General features: G+C 43.9%; 1 protein-coding gene across 1 annotated transcript in view; it reads left to right on the plus strand.

Moving 5' to 3' along the window:
- LOC129702670 (nectin-1-like) overlaps window positions 1-10783 on the plus strand; it is a 29674-nt gene extending 18891 nt beyond the window's left edge. Inside the window, exons 4-5 of the mRNA XM_055644569.1 lie at window positions 607-719; window positions 9969-10783. Coding sequence (XP_055500544.1) covers window positions 607-680 — 74 coding nt within the window. The 3' untranslated portion in view covers window positions 681-719; window positions 9969-10783. The remainder of the gene's footprint in view (window positions 1-606; window positions 720-9968) is intronic.
- The last annotated feature ends 5955 nt before the right edge of the window (window positions 10784-16738 follow it).

Genomic DNA, 16738 nt, shown 5'->3' on the forward strand with positions numbered 1-16738 from the left:
GCCATCGCCTCCATCTGGATCGTCCAGCGAACTGTTGTCTCTCTCCTCACCCAGCTTTTGTGCTTCACCCTTCGTGCCCCAGGGGCGCCATCCGCAGCCGACCTTGAGGGCACAGAAGGTAAGATCCCAGTTCACTGCCCCACTGTGCCTGCTGCCCCAGCATAAGCTCCATGTGATAAACCACTTTGAAATGTTTAATAATCTCTGAAGGCAAAAGTCAGAGCAGACAAATATGATTTGGAAAATAATTCCGCAGTTTCACACAGAGGGTCGTGTATATGTGAAGGGGCTGCCAGAGGACACAGTTGAGGCACATACTGCAACAACATTTAAAAGATAGTTGGACAGGTACATGAATAGGAAATACTCAGAGTGATATGGGCCAAACACAGGCAAATGGGACTAGCTTAGATGGGCCATTTAGGTTGGCATGTCCCATCCATGTTGAATGATTCTATTACTTCCATGTTCCCTGACTCTAAGTAGATTCACATTTTCCAATTTTCCAAACTGAATTATGATCTGAGTTCAAACATTGATCCTATAAAGAAAACACAAGGATTTATCCATATTTTTGAACTGTTTAATACTTTTTATGTTTTTCAGCACATGCATCACAGTTTACAACACCTTATTTTTGGATTATTATAGGACTTCTAGCAGTACCAAGAGTTTTTTAAGATTCTATTTCCACTGGAATAAGAGAAAGTAAAAAAAAGGTAAGGAAACAATTAGTTAACCTTTTATCGTGATTATTTTGATGTTCCGTTCACATTATATTTCAGCTTGCAGTGTGTGTGTGTGTGTGTGTAGGGGGGGGGATGGGGGGAGGGATGGGGAGGGGGGGGAGAGAGATAGTGTCCGCTATTGCAGATTGTCCGCTGTGACTGAGTGAGGGGAGTAAAGTTTCAAGGTCAGTTTATTTTCACATGTACCAATTAAGGTACAGTGAAATTTGAGTTACCATGCAGACATACTAAGTGAAAAGCAACAAGACACACATCTACATAAACGTTACCATAAACATCCATCACAGCAGATTCCACATTCCTCACTGTGATGGAAGGCAATAAAGGTAAATCTTCTTCCTCTTTGTTCTCCCGCGGTCGGGGCATTCAAACCAACTGCAGTCGGGGCGATCAAAGCCCCCGCAGCCGACGATCGATGCGCCTGTCAGGGTGATCGAAACTCTCGCTTCGGGGTGGTTGAAACTCTCTCCGTGGCATGGAGCTCCCGAGTCAGCTTCTTCTAACCAGAGACCGCGGGCTTCAGGATGTTAAAGTCCACAGGCCCTGCGGTTCGTGCTTCGATCACTGCCAAAAGGATCGCAAGCTCTGCGATGTCCCGCAGACCCCCGCGGCATGGAGTGCCTGTCAGTCTCCAGGAACGGCTGCCAACTCCATGATGTTAAGCCGCAGCGGGCACGGAGATACGATATGGAAATAAATTGCTTCTCTGTCGAGGTAAGAGATTAGAATAAAAAGTTTCCCCCCCAACCCCCCCCCCCCCACATAAAACAAAGCAAGGAACACTAAAACATACTTTGTAATACATTCTAAAAATAACAAAAAATATGAAAGGACAGACTGCAGGTGCAGGCGGCACCACCCTGTTTGACCCAAGGCTGGGAGTGATGAAATGCAATATTGAGGGGGTTTAAATGGGCAGGTATTCACGTGTCTGGGAGCCACTTGGATGACTGCGCTAATGTTATATTTTAATTTATTGAACTTGTTAATATTTATTATGTTATCTATGTACCAAATTTACAGTGTAGGATCAAGGAACTGTAGATACTGGTTTACAAAAAAAGACACAAAGTGCTGGAGTAACTTGGCAGGTCAGGCAGCGTTTTTGGAGAACATGGATAGGTGATGTTTTGTGTCAGGACATTTCCTCAGTAGGGCCAGTGCCCCAAACCTTTTACAGACCTGTTATGCTGCTACAAGTAAGAATTTCATTGTTCCGCTTTCGGTACATATGATAAATAAACACTCTTGAAGTAGGTGTATGATATTTGGAATGAGTTGCCGGAAGAGGTAGTTGAGGCAGGTACTATCACAAGGGTTAAGAAACACTTGGAGAGGTACATGGATAGGACATGCTTAAAGGGATATGGGCCAAACGCAGGCAAGTGGGACAAGTGCAGATGGGGCATATTGGTCAGTGTGGGCAAGTTGGGCTGAAGGGCCTGTTTTCACGCTGTATGACTATGATTTGAATTGTGTCTCTGAGTTATTAGTGTCTCTGAGTCTCTGAGTTATTAGTGCAGCCCCAGTAAATGTTTACTGAGCAGCTGCATTGCTACCACCTGCAGCTTCACTGCAAACTTGTAAACTTCACGCAGTAGATTTGAATATTTGCAGCAGGTCTAAACACTGAAAATAACTGAATGTACATTCAACTTTATTTTTGGAAGGCAAACCCATTTTGCAAAAAACAGTAAAAGTGAAAATGTATTTTGGGTTGTTGTTTGTAAAGTGAGCAGTCTGTGGTAATTTTGGTAGTTGGTTTTAATCACAGCTCATTGTTGCATTGGCTTTCTGGGTTGGTTCATGATTCCAGGTTCCATTGACTGTCTGTTCCAATTAGCTGTCTGCAGGACAGATTCAAGCAGAGTCCACATCAATGTTCTGGGAAGGAAATATGCTGTACATGAATATTGTACAGTGGCGCAGCAGTAGAGTAGCTGCCTTACAGTGCCAGAGACCCAGGGTTGATCCTGTATGGGTGCTGCCTGTATGGAGTTTGTACATTCTCCCTGTGACCACGTGGGTTTTCTCTGGGTGCTCTGGTTTCTCCCATGCACCAAAGACATGCAAGTTTGTAGGATAATTGGCTTTTGTAAATTGTACCTAGTGTATAGGATAGTGCTAGAGTGCGGGGATTGCTGGCCGGTGCAGACTTGGTGGGCCGAAGGGCCTGTTTCCAAGCTGTATCTCTAAAGTCTATGGTTGAAATGTTACAATTGTATCCACCACTACTATTTTTTCTGGCAACTTGTTCCATATATCCATTGCCTGATGTGTGAAAACATTTTTTTTTTCATCCCATCCACTTTAAAATTTTACACTCTCACTTTAAACCAATGGCTTTTAGTTTTAGTTCTGGGAAAAAGATTGTGACAATCCACGTTATCTCGGTCCTTTGTGATTTTATAATCCTCCAATAAGGTCACCCTTTAGGCTCCTTTGCTGCAGGGTAAAACGTCCCAGCCTATTCATTCTCTACCTTTTCACTTAAGGCCTCCAGTCGGGCAACATTCCTTTAATCTAGACACAAAATTCTGGAGTAACACTGAAGGTCAGGCAGCATCTCTGGAGAAGCATTTCTAGCATTCCAGCATACTGAGTTACTCCAGAGAAGCTGCCTGTCCCGCTGAGTTACGCCAGCATTTTGTGTCTATCTTCAGTGTAAACCAGCATCTGCAGTTCCTTCTTACACATTCATGTGAAAATTTTACTGCATCCTCCAATTACATCCGTCTTGTAGCATGGTGGCCAGAATTATACACAATATACCAACAATGATTTGTACAACTGTAACACAATGTTCCAACTCTTATATTCTGTGCCAGTCAATGAAGGCAAGCATTCCACACGCATTCTTCACCACTCTCAATCAGTGTTGCCACTTTCAGGGAACTATGTGCGTCTACCCCAAAGCCATTCTGTTCAATACCAGGCAAGATTTTGTCAATCACTGTGTAGGTCTTGCCCTGCTTCGACTCCCCAAAATGCACGACTTTGCACTAATGCAAATGAATTAGATATTATCAGCTGAATTTTCTTTGGAATAGTCTCTAACCTTTATTACACCTCAATAAGGAACTTGGTCAGTTTCCAGTTATTTATAGTATAACCTTGTATAAGAAAATGACAGGTTGGAACTAACTTCTGTCAAAATTATCATGTTCAGACAATTCAAGATCTATTTTCTTTTTGAAAAGTTTAGTTTGGAAAAGCTTGGAAACTGGCCCTTCAGCCCACTGAGTCCATGTTGATCATCTATCACTCGTTCACACTAGCTTTATGTTAACATACTTTCTCATCCACTCTCTGCATACTTGGGGCAATTTACAGAGGCCAATTAACCTACAACCCGCGTTTCTCTGGGATGTGGGAGGAAACCGGAACACCTGGAGAATACCCACGCAGTCATGGGGAGAATGTGCAAGCTCCACACAGGTAGCACCCGAGGTCAGGATTGATCCCAGGTCTCTCGTGCTGTGCGGCAGCAGCTGTGCCACTGTGCAACACTTGCTTGCTGATGGGAAATCTAACCTTACAGCCATTCTAGGCAAAGGAAGGGAAGTGATTCACTTCTCAGATTTGGTTTGGTCAACCAAAGCCTTGCATGTTCAAGCCAAACTCTTGATTTCCCAGGCTCTGGAACTGATTCAGGGCTGAATTTAGCAACTGATTCATTCCTATGTCCTCCTTTCTTTCATCTTATGAATTTCTAACTGAAAGGAGCAGAGGTGAATCATTCTCCATTCTTCTGCTGCTACCAATAAACCATGAAGTTGCCAAGCTGACTAATCCATTCCATTCAAAATCCCTCAACATTACTAGTGATAGGGAATCAGTCCCAGAGAAGACTCGTTTTTTCATTGAACGCAAGTACTTTTCCCCAAGAATTTTCATTAATCCTTGTGGGTTCTCCGTTTCTTTTCTGAAGCAGAAGATCTTGGCCTGATTCTAGCAGATACTCTACCATGGAGAATAGATTGTTAGAGATAGACACAATATGCTGGAGTAACTCGGTGGGTCAGGCAGCATCTCTGGAGATGGGTGATGTTTCGGGTCGAGACCCTTCAGGGAAGTGGGCGGGACAGAGATAGAATGTAGTCAGAGACAGTAAGACTGGTGGGAGAACTGGGAAGGGGAGGGGATGGAGAGAGAGGGAAAGCAAGGGCTATTTGAAGTTCGTGAAGTCAATGTTCATACCACTGGTAAGCTAATATAAGCTACCCAAGTGAAATATAAGATGCTGTTCCTCCAATTGATGCTTGGCCTCACTCTGACATGAAGGAGGCCCAGGCCAGAAAGGTCAGATTGGGAATGGGAGGCGGAGTTATAGTGCTGAGCAACCGGGAGATCAGGCAGGTTAAACATAGAAACATAGAAATTAGGTGCAGGAGTAGGCCATTCGGCCCTTCGAGCCTGCACCGCCATTCAATGTGATCATGGCTGATCATCCAACTCAGTATCCCGTACCTGCCTTCTCTCCATACCCCCTGATCCCCTTAGCCACAAGGGCCACATCTAACTCCCTCTTAAATATAGCCAATGAAGTGGCCTCAACTACCCTCTGTGGCAGAGAGTTCCAGAGATTCACCACTCTCTGCGTGAAAAGAGTTAAGGCAGACTGAGCGCAGTTGTTCAGCGAAATGATCGCCGAGCCTACGTTTGGTCTCGCCGATGTACAGATGTTGACACCTGAAACAGCAGATGCAGTGGATGAGGTTGGAGGAGGTGCAAGTGAACCTCTGTCTCACCTGCAAAGACTGTCAGGGTCCTTGGATGGAGTCGAGGAGGGAGGTAAAGGGACAGATGTTGCATCTCCTGCGGTTGCAGGGGAAAGTACCTGGGGAGAGGGTGGTTTGGGTGGGAAGGGATGAGTTGACCAGGGACTATCGCACCACTTAAGGCAGGGACTATCGCACCATTTAAACAATTAGACAGATACATCGATAGGACAGGTTTAGAGGGAAATAGGCCAAACTCAGGCAAGCGGGGCTAGTGTAGATGGGACATGTTGGTCGATGTAGGCAAATTGGGCTGAAGGGCCTGTTTCCACACTGTATGACTCTGACCCGAAACGTCACCTATTGCTCACCAGAGATGCTGTCTGACATGCTGAGTTATATCAAGCTGCATAATAGTCTTGATTTGGGATAATACTGTTTGCAATATCAATGGTGTTCACTGTCAGTGCTTCAAGGTTTGTAACCAAGTGTGTTTTTGTGCATATATATACAATGTAGAAACATCAGCATTCCTATTATTTTTCTGATTTTCCTTTACAAATTGGGCTGTATGCAGTGACGATGAAATAAATTAAACAAATGTGAACTTAAGCTTTCAGCAAGCAAGCTTCACTGTAACATACACTGGAAATCATGCATGGTTACAGAAGGTCCTAGTGAGTTTTTAATGGTGAACTAAGCTCTAATGTCTGAGGTCATCAAAAATTAATTTTATATGTGGGTGCTGTAATTTACTTCATGAATATTTAAAAACAAAAGGAATTTTAAATTAAAAAGTTGCAGACTAAAAATTTTATTCCTTACACAATTGAATATTATGTGTAAACCCAGGACTATGCAGATGTCAAATTGCATGTGACACCTTATTATCCTAAGTTCATAAGCCATAGGAGCAGAATTAGGCCATTCAGCCCTTTGAATCTTCTCCGCCATTCGATCACAGTTGATCTATTTTGCCTTCTCCACTCATTCTTCTGCTCATAACCTTTGACACCTTTACTAATCCAGAACATCGATCTCTGCTTTTAAAAATACCCAATGACATGGCCTCAATGGGTGGGTTTGTAGGTTAATTGGCCTCCGTGAAATTGACCATAGTGTGTAGAGAGTGGATGAGAAAGGGAGATAACATAGAATCAGTGTGAACAGTGTGAACTAATGGTTGGTGTGGATTGCTGGGCTGAAGAGCTTGTTCCAATCTCTCTTGCACTCTCTCTCTCTCTCACATGCTCTCTCTCTCTCGCATGCTGTTTCTCTCTCTCGCTCACCCATCCACTCACTCACCCACTCCCTTTTCAAAAACATGCAGTAGTGCAGCTCTCTTCCTTCACTAGATGGACTGGTGCATTCAGTGTTCAAAATACTTTCCTTTCACTTTGGGGCTGGTGTGTGACAGGAGACATAGGAGCATGTGCCCCAGACACCATCACCATATAGTATTAATGGCATGCATGGACTACCAGCCTACACTTGCAAGTTATATATCTTTGGCATGTAATCATGATGGCAACTATATTGGCACTTTATATAAAAGCGATATGGGAAAATAAGTATTTTGCTTTCTGCACTCTTCCTCTATTTAAATAAAAATATGTTTATACCACTCTTACTTCTGAAGAAAACAGCTTCTCATTTTCCTTCTCTGTAGTTCATTTGTCATTTTTTTTTTCCCCACAGTCAGAATCTCCCACCAAAATGGTTGCACCCCCCTCATCACTTGCCCAAATACCCCTTTTATAGACTAGACTTTAGAGAAACAGCATGGAAACAGGCCCTTCGGACCTTTAGGGCGGCACGATGACACGGTGGTAGAGTTGCTGCCTTACAGCGTTTACAGCGCCAGGGACCCAGGTTCGATCCCAACTACGACTGCTGTTGGTATCGGGTTTGTACGTTCTCCCCGTGACCTGCGTGGGTTTTCTCCGAGAACTTTGGTTTCCTCCCACACTCCAAAGACATATAGGTTTGTAGGTTAATTAGTTTGATGTAAATGTAAAAATGGCTCTAGTGGATGAAGGATATTGCTAATATATATGGTGATCACTGGTCGATGCAGACTCGATGGGCTGAAGGGCCTGTTTCTGCACTATATCTCTAAACTAAACTAAACACTGAGTGTCGACCAGCGATCACCCATACACTAGTGCTATCCTACACACTAGGAACAATTCACAATTTCACCAAAGCCAATTAACCTACAAATCTGTACGTCTTTGGAGTGTAGGAGGAAACCCACATGGTCACACAGAGAACATACAAACTTCATACAGCCAGCATCCATAGTCGCGATCGAAATCGGGTCTCTGGCACTGTTCCGCCTCACCTTATCATTAAATAAGCCTACGCAGAAGGTACATGGCTTGACTGTTCCAGATAGTTTGTTTGCATTATGTCAAAACTTGTGTGTGAAACTTTTAACACATTTGGCTGCTTAGCCGCTTGAGTCTGCCTGATGATGCCTCCACCATGGGGCACCAGAGATCCAAATGAACTAATGATTGCTTGCAGCAGGTGTCTATGAAAAAGGAAGTATTCGTGCAGAAACCATAAAATCGTTGAGATTGAACATTTTTGCAGTTAGAGGGAAACGATATTAGTTTGTTGCTGAAGATAGACACAACATGCTAGAGTAACTCAGCAGGTCTGGCAGCATTTCTAGAGGACATGGAGCGGTGACGTTTCGGGTAGGATAATCTGATGAAAACATCAAAGATTCTTCGAGGGCTGGACTGAATAAAGTTTAGCTTATTGTCACATGGACCGGTCCAGTGAAAAGCTTTGCTATTGCATGCTATCCAGTCAGCAGAAAGACTATGCATCAATCAAGTTGTCCACTGGGTACAGATACAGGGTAAACGGAAATAATGTTTCATGTGAGGTAAAATCCGATTAAAGATAGTCCAATGGTTTCCAATGAGTTGGATGGTAGCTCTGGGCTGAGTTGGCTCAATAAGGGAATGTCTAATCAGCAATAGTCTTATTGAATGGCAGGGCAGATTCAAGAGGACATATGGCCTTTTCTTGTTACTCATGGGGATCAAGCTTCACTTTTTGAAGAAGTTTTACATTAGCTGGTGAATCTGAGCTGGTGAAATCAATAAACAATGTCATCAACATTTGATGGTTTTTAGGGTTATGGTTGCCCCACACACACAAAAGCAGACACATACTTCATGGTTTAAGTTCCAAATCAGGGCATCGGAGATGTCCTCATTCTTTAGGGAATGTGGGTCCCCCTCTCCTACTATAGATGAGGCTCTCACCAGGGTCTCTTCTACACCCCCTTGTCCTCACCTTCCACCCTACCAACCGTCACATACAACAAATAGTCCTCCGACATTTTCGTCATCTCCAACGGGATCCCGCCACTAGCCACATCTTCCCATCTCCTCTCCTTTCGGCTTTCTGCAGAGACTGCTCCCTCCATAACTCCCTGGTCAATTTGTCCCTTCCTACCAAAACCAGCCCCTCTCCTGGCACTTTCCCTTGCAATCGCAGGAAATGCTCCACTTGTCGCTTTACCTCCGCCCTTGACTCCATCCAAGGGCCCAAGCAGTCTTTCCAGGTGCGGCAGAGGTTCACCTGCACCTTCTCCAACCTCATCTATTGCATCCGATGCTCAAGGTGTCAGCTGCTCTACATCGGTGAGACCAAGCGTAGGCTTGGCGTACGCTTTGCCCAACACCTCCGCTCGGTTTGCAATAACTTAAAATTCATCTGACATTTTCGGTGGCTATACAAATTATTCAATGCAGTCTACATACATTGCTCAAATTTCACAAATTTATCCCCCACCCTTGCCACTCATGTGGCCCACTGGCATGGAATCCCTTCCCTTATTTTGAGGGGTGTCTCTACGGCACCCTGCCCCCCATGTCCAGCAGTGGAAGGAACCCTAGACTGTGGTCCTCTCCCACTGAGCCTTGGCATTGGCTGCACCGAGCTTCAGTGCATCCCTCGGCACGTACTCCTGCAGTCTGCAGCAGGCCAGTCGGCAACATTCTGACGCAATAACTAACCTGATCTCTCGGTGACTCAGCACTTCAACTCTCACTCCCTTTCCGAATCTGACCTTTCTGTCCTGGGCCTCCTCCGTGGCCAGAGTGAGGCCCACCATAAATTGGAGGAGCAGCACCTCATATTTCGCTTGGGTAGTTTACACCGTAGCTGTATGAACATTGACTTCTCCAATTTTAGGTAGTCCCTGCTTTCTCCTTCTTTCACCTCCCCTTCCCAGCTCTCCCACATCCCACTGTCTCCATTCGTCTTCACACCCCCTTCACCCCCACATCAGTCTGTAGAAGGGCCTTGACTCGAAACATCACCTATTTCCTTCGCTCCATAGATGCTGCCTCACCCTCTGAGTTCCTCCAGCATTTTTGACTATCCATATATTTCCTGATGTTACTTTGCTGAATAAAATTACATTTTGGTCCCTTAATATTATTCATTTATAATGTGGCTTGTCTTTTTTTAGGGTTGGACATTATTTGGAGCTTAAGACACTTTGGCATTCAAATGATAAAATTTGAACCCCTCCTCACAAGCAGTTTGGCTCCAAATGAAGACTTGCAAGAACTGGGACCAAGATAAACATTAAAAGATGGTGTTTCTTTGTGTAGATGTTGTTCATTAGCAAGATTGCCAGATAGTATTAATTAACTATTGTACTGTAGCTAATTGTAATTAATAGTTTGCACATTCAATTGAAATTTATTTTAAAATGATTTTAGCATTAGTCAATTATTTTTGAACTGCTAGCTGGTATTTCCATTAACATATCAGGAAAAATAAGTTTTTAAATGTTTTTATTACAGCATGGTGTGATATGAATATTGTTGAAAATTCTGTTTACAACAGTGTAAAATTAACTGAAATAGCATAGTTCCTCTAGTCTCAATGTATTGCATTAAACATACTGTCAGAATATTTTTTTAATTGTGTATCCAGAAGCTATATATATATATTTACTTTCACAAAAATCCTGTTGGTTTCATTTCTTGTAACTGTACGTTATTTCTGAAACATCAGGGATCTCTCAGGGTAAAACTCCACGTTTATGCCCTCTCCCCTTTTGAAAATGCACTTCCCGGCCTTCCATTGTGACTTGATAGGGTGGATGTGAAGGGCAGCAAGTGGGGTAGTTGGTAAAGCTGCTGCCTTACAGCTCCAGACACCGGGGTTCGATCCTCGTATGTTCTATAAGCTGAATTAGGCCATTTGGTCCATCAAGACTACTCCATCATTCAACATGACTGATCTATCTTTCCTTGTCAACCCCATTCTCATGCCTTCTCCCTATAAACCCCTGACACCCTTACTAATCAAGAATGTATCAATTTCCATCTTAAAAATATAATTGACTTGACCTCCACAACCTTCTGTGGCAATGACTTCCGTAGATCCATTTCCAAACCAACCAAAGGCAACACAGCTGCATTTCCAAACCAAAGGCAACACGGCTTTAGCATTTCCAAACCAAAGGCAACACGGCTTTAGCATTTCCAAACCAAAGGCAACACGGCTTTAGCATTTCCAAACCAAAGGCAACACAGCTTTAGCATTTCCAAACCAAAGGCAACACGGCTTTAGCATTTCCAAACCAAAGGCAACACAGCTTTAGCATTTCCAAACCAAATTTTCAAACCACATTAAGGGCACCAACGGGTCAGTAAAACCACTCACAGTTTAGTAGACATGTGTTCAATGTTATTCATTGCTCAGACTGAGAGACGTGACCCTCTCGCTCCCCCATCTTGCAGAGACTGACTGAGGCACTCAACACTTCTGGGTTTTATAATCCCTCCGGAAGGGGCGTGGTCTTCAGGAGAGAGAATCTCAACATTTTTGAAACACTAATAACTCTTATTTTTCATCGATGAAAAAAATCCTGCGCAGCGGAGGGGGACTGAGTAAGATGGCCAAATATCACAGCCGTAAGTGGCAGCATTTTTTCTAAAATCAATATACAGAACAACAGGAAGTGGTCAAGATCAGACTTTTAGTAATGTAGACTAGACAAAGGGACCCCTTCCCCTCAACGCGGTGGGGGGCGGGGGGTTGGGTACCTGCGGTGTCACACATACACTAACCACACCCCTTGATATTATATTAATCTTATTCATTGGCTCCTTTTACCCCATTCCCGCCCTAGCCACTCGCGCATTGCCCCCAACTCGCAGGCGAGTCTGGAGAGGGAGGGGGAGTAGAGGGCAGAGAGAGAGGTGGCAGAGACAGAGCGAGAGGGTGCAGAGACAGAGAGAGAGGGACAGAGACGGTGTAGAGGGGGGGGGGGGGGGGGAGAGGGGGGAGAGGGAGAGGGGGGGGGAGAGAGAGAGGGGGAAGAGCAGCAGAAAGTGGGGGGAGGCTGCGGATGGCCCCGGGCTGGGCTGGTGAGCGGCACGGGCGGGTGACGTCACTCGCAGCGCATCAACAGAGCGTGCAGCCATTGTGACGTTATCAGCCAAAGCCAGCGGTTTTATTTTCTAAGCTTTCAGATCGCCCTTTCCATGCGATCAGGCACAACAGATATGTAAGCAGTGTACTCTGTAAACTGTACGTAGCATGACTATGGAACAGCTTCATCCAAGACCTCACGAAATTGCAGAGGATTGTGGATGCAGCCCAGACACTCACGTAAACCAACCACCCTTCCATTGACTCCATCTACACTTCATGCTGCATCAGCAAAGAAACGAGCATTATCAAGGGCGATACTCACTTCAGCCGAGGGATTGGCTCCTCTCTCCCATCAGGCAAGATGTACAGAAAGTGTGATAGTTGATTCTCACTATCTGCTCTGGCCTGACATTGCACAACATCTCCTTTGCTGGTGGATGTTTGATTTTTGGTGCAGGAAACTAAGAGCAGTTCTGAAACTAGATACTCTGCTTCCGTCCGAGCCTCCTTGCTATTAACGGTGGCAGTCTGGCGGCCAGCTGGCTGACATGCATGTCTGTGGGTAGATCAGAAAAAATTGCCCCACAGCATCCTATTAAATCATTCCATTCAAGCATGTTCATTTTATGCAGAGCAGTGCACTATTATGGCCGTTCTCTACATCCCTTGACTCCTGCTGGAAGTCAATTTGCTGGGGTGCAATCGCACGTTCAAAGTGCCTCCCTTGCAGAGAAAATTAGAGCCTTGATGCTGGACCTTTGACTTTACTGAAATGGAGGTTGTGATGGAACACTGTACTTGCATTCATGAACCTTGGCATTGAGCCACCACATCCACCTCCACAAACCATGAGCTTCAGGCTCCATACAAAGCCATGTGCAATGGTGGATCAGGACTCCACTACTCGTGGAGATCGCATGCAGGTCTTGCGGTGGTTGGACTATGCCTGATGCATCTTCATAAGCACATTCTATGGCCTCCATCTATAGACCATCTCAGCATGGACCATCTGAGTGCTCCTAGGTGAAATGCAGTAGGAAGTAGTCATCTGTGGAGCTGCAACATAAGCAACCTACGCATTCTGGTTGAACATCAGTTAGCAGCAGCACAGGAGGATGAGGGGGTGATCTTACACCAACACCTCTACTTCCTTAGAAGGCTTAGGAAGTTTGACATGTCCCCAACAACCCTCAGCAATGTCTACAAGATGTACCATAGAAAGCATTTTATCAGGATACATCACAGCATAATTTGTGAACAGCTCCATCCAAAATAGCAAAAAATTACAGAGAGTTGTGGATGGAGCCCAGACCATCACACAAAACAACCTCTCTTGCAATGACTCCATCTACAATTCACGCTGCCCCGGCAAGGCTCCCAGCATAAACAAAGACCTGTCTCACTCTGGTCACTCCCTTTTTTCCCCTCTCCCAATCAGCCAAGACGTACAGAAGTTTGAAAAAAACATACCTCCAGATTCAGGAACAATTTCTTCTTAGCTGTTATCAGGCAAGTGAACTGTCCTCTCACCAGCTAGAGCGTGGTCCCAACCTCATTCTACCTCTTTGGAGACCTTTGAACTATATTTAATTGGATTTTATTGCACTTTATCTAGCACTAAATAATATTCCATTTATTCTGTACACTGTAGATAGCTTAATTGTAATTATGTATAGCCTTTTCTTTAACTGGAAACAACAGCTTTTCACTGTACCTCGTTACCCATGACAATAACAAACAAAACTAAAACTAAAGTAAACTATAGAGTTGTATAAGATCATGTGGGGAATATATACATAGAAACATAGAAACATAGAAATTAGGTGCAGGAGTAGGCCATTCGGCCCTTCGAGCCTGCACCGCCATTCAATATGATCATGGCTGATCATCCAACTCAGTATCCCGTACCTGCCTTTTCTCCATACCCCCTGATCCCCTTAGCCACAAGGGCCACATCTAACTCCCTCTTAAATATAGCCAATGAACTGGCCTCAACTACCCTCTGTGGCAGAGAGTTCCAGAGATTCACCACTCTCTGCGTGAAAAAAGTTCTTCTCATCTCGGTTTTAAAGGATTTCCCCTTTATCCTTAAGCTGTGACCCCTTGTCCTGGACTTCCCTAACATCGGGAACAATCTTCCTGCATCTAGCCTGTCCAACCCCTTAAGAATTTTGTAAGTTTCTATAAGATCCCCTCTCAATCTTCTAAATTCTAGAGAGTATAAACCAAGTCTATCCATTCTTTCTTCATAAGACAGTCCTGACATCCCAGGAATCAGTCTAGTGAACCGTCTCTGCACTCCCTCTATGGCAATAATGTCCTCCCTACTGCACTCCCTAATGACAATAATGTATAGAATAGATCAACAAATTATTTTACCCAGAGGAGTGGAAATTAAGAACCAATGGATATAGGTTTAAGGTGAGAGAGGAAATAGGAAACTGAGGCACAACTTTTTGAGGTGCATATGGAATGAGCTGCCAGAGGAGGTAATTGAGGCAGATTCTGTAGCAATATTTAAAAGACATTTGGACAATTACGTCATTACATGAACTGGAAAGGTTTAGAGGGATACGGGTCCACACATGGGACTAGCGTAGATGGGGCAGCTTGATCAACGTGGGCAAGTTGGGCTGATGGGGCTATTTCCGTGCTGTATGCCTCTCTGACACATACACAAGACATTCATAAGGAAAGACAAAGTACAATGTGAGAGATGGCTGGCAAGAAACATAATACCAGAGACAACATGAAATTGCAGATGCTGGAATCTGTCCAAAACACAAAGTATGTGGGAGCTTGGTGGGTCAGGCAGCATCTCGGGTGGGTTGACAGAGGGCACTTTGGGTTGAAACCCTTCTTCCGTGCATAATAACCTGCTGTAAGAGCTCCAATGAATATGTAAAAAGGAAAAGATTAGCAAAAGTTAATCTATTCTCTTAAAGGCTGAGGCAGGAGAAATTACATCAAGTTTGTGGTACCTTGTCAAAAGTTTTGTACAAATACATATGGGTTACATCAAATTCAGTAACTTAAAAATTCCAACTAAGTTTAGTTCAGTTTCGAGATACAGCATGGAAACTGGCCCTTCAGTCCACCAAATCCAAGCTGACCATGGTCACCTGTTCACACCAGTTCTGTTATCCCACTGTCTCATCCACTCCCAACAGACTAAGGACAATTTACACATACAAACCTTTTGGGGTTGGGATGTGGGAGGAAACCGGAGGACCTGGAGGAAATCCACACAGTCACAGGAAGAACAAACTCCACACAGACAGCATCTGAGGTCAGGATCTCATGCAGATGTGAGGCAGCAGCTCTAACAGCTGTGCCATTTAATAGGGACAAGTTGATGGTCACAACTCTTCTTTAGCATATGTGTGTTGATGGTGCTGACAAAAGATCAGTGAGATTTATCTCTATCTCTCTCTATAGATACCGCCTGACTTGCTGAGTGCTTCCTATATTTTCTGTACCTGTTCTGGATTTCCAGCTTTGCAGTTATTTTCTTTCGGGTCAGGACCCTTCTTCAGACTGAGCTTCAATATGTTTTTAATACTTGGTATATTCTCTTTGATGTGGCACATGTAATGCATGTCAGAGCACCAGTGAATATTTTAAGCTGGATACAAAATGCTGGAGTAACTCAGTGGGTCTTCTTCTTTCATGTCCATCTTCCATGTTTCAAATGTTGACATCGTTGTCATCGTCCGTCCTGAAAAGGATGCAAGCTTCCGTCAGGCAGCATCTCTGGGGAACATGGATAGGACTCGTGTGATGTTTTGGGTCTGGACATATGATTTTGGGTCATATCCATGTTCTCAAAGGACAAAGGACAAAAGACATTTATGTCAGATACTGCCTGACCCGTTGAGTTTCTCCAGCACTTTGTGTCTTATTTTGTAAGCCAGCATTCGCAGTTCTTTGTTTCTACAATACTTTTAAGCTTCTGTTTGCAACAAGGACTTATAAATAGTGTGCAATTTCTTCTGTCTGGACTTTCAGTGACACTATGTCTCTGTGGAATAGACAGTGGTCTATTTTAATTAGTGGTGACAACAATAGTTCGGTTTTGTTTTATATTTAAGATGTGATTCAAATACACAATCTTAAGAAAAAAACATTAGTCATAGAGTCATATCAGGTCATAGCCTCATATAGCGTGGAAACAGGCCCTTCGGCCCGACTTGCCCACGCCGTGCAACATGCCCCATCTACACTCGTCCCACTTGCCCACGTTTGGCACATATCCCTCTAAACGTATCCTTTCCAAATGTAAGTGTCCAAATGTCTCATAACAATTATGATAGTATTAATCACAACTACCTCCTCTGGCAGCTATACCCTCTTCCATATACCCACCACCCTTCTGTTTGAACTTGCCCATTGACCTCTGCTCAACGTGTGAACTGCCTGTCTTTGAAACTATAAGCCAATAGGGCAACATTTGTTCAATTTTCCATCATTATCACCTCAACAATATGAAGTGTATGTTATACTCGCAAAAAAAGAGCCTCAAACGCTCTTTGCTAGCTCACTTAAAGGCACCCGATACGCATTGTTTGAGGACATGGGTATTCACTGATTTATTTTAAATACTAATTTTCATCCATCTTAAAAATCTTTTGAGGCCAACTTCAAACCTCTTTGTATTTTCTGTTATAGGTTTCTCATGTATAGTACCCAATTTCTAAAGGAGTGGCAATGTATTTACCAATTGGGACACTTAAAGTATCATATTAACATTGTTTCTCTCATCAAACTTGCTGCTGAGGATGCAGTGTTTCATTGTCATATGTACCGGCAACGGAACAATGAAATTCTTATTTGTTGCAGCCTAGCAAG

The sequence above is a fragment of the Leucoraja erinacea genome, chromosome 13 (assembly GCF_028641065.1).
Source record: "Leucoraja erinacea ecotype New England chromosome 13, Leri_hhj_1, whole genome shotgun sequence".
Lineage (NCBI taxonomy): Eukaryota > Metazoa > Chordata > Chondrichthyes > Rajiformes > Rajidae > Leucoraja > Leucoraja erinaceus.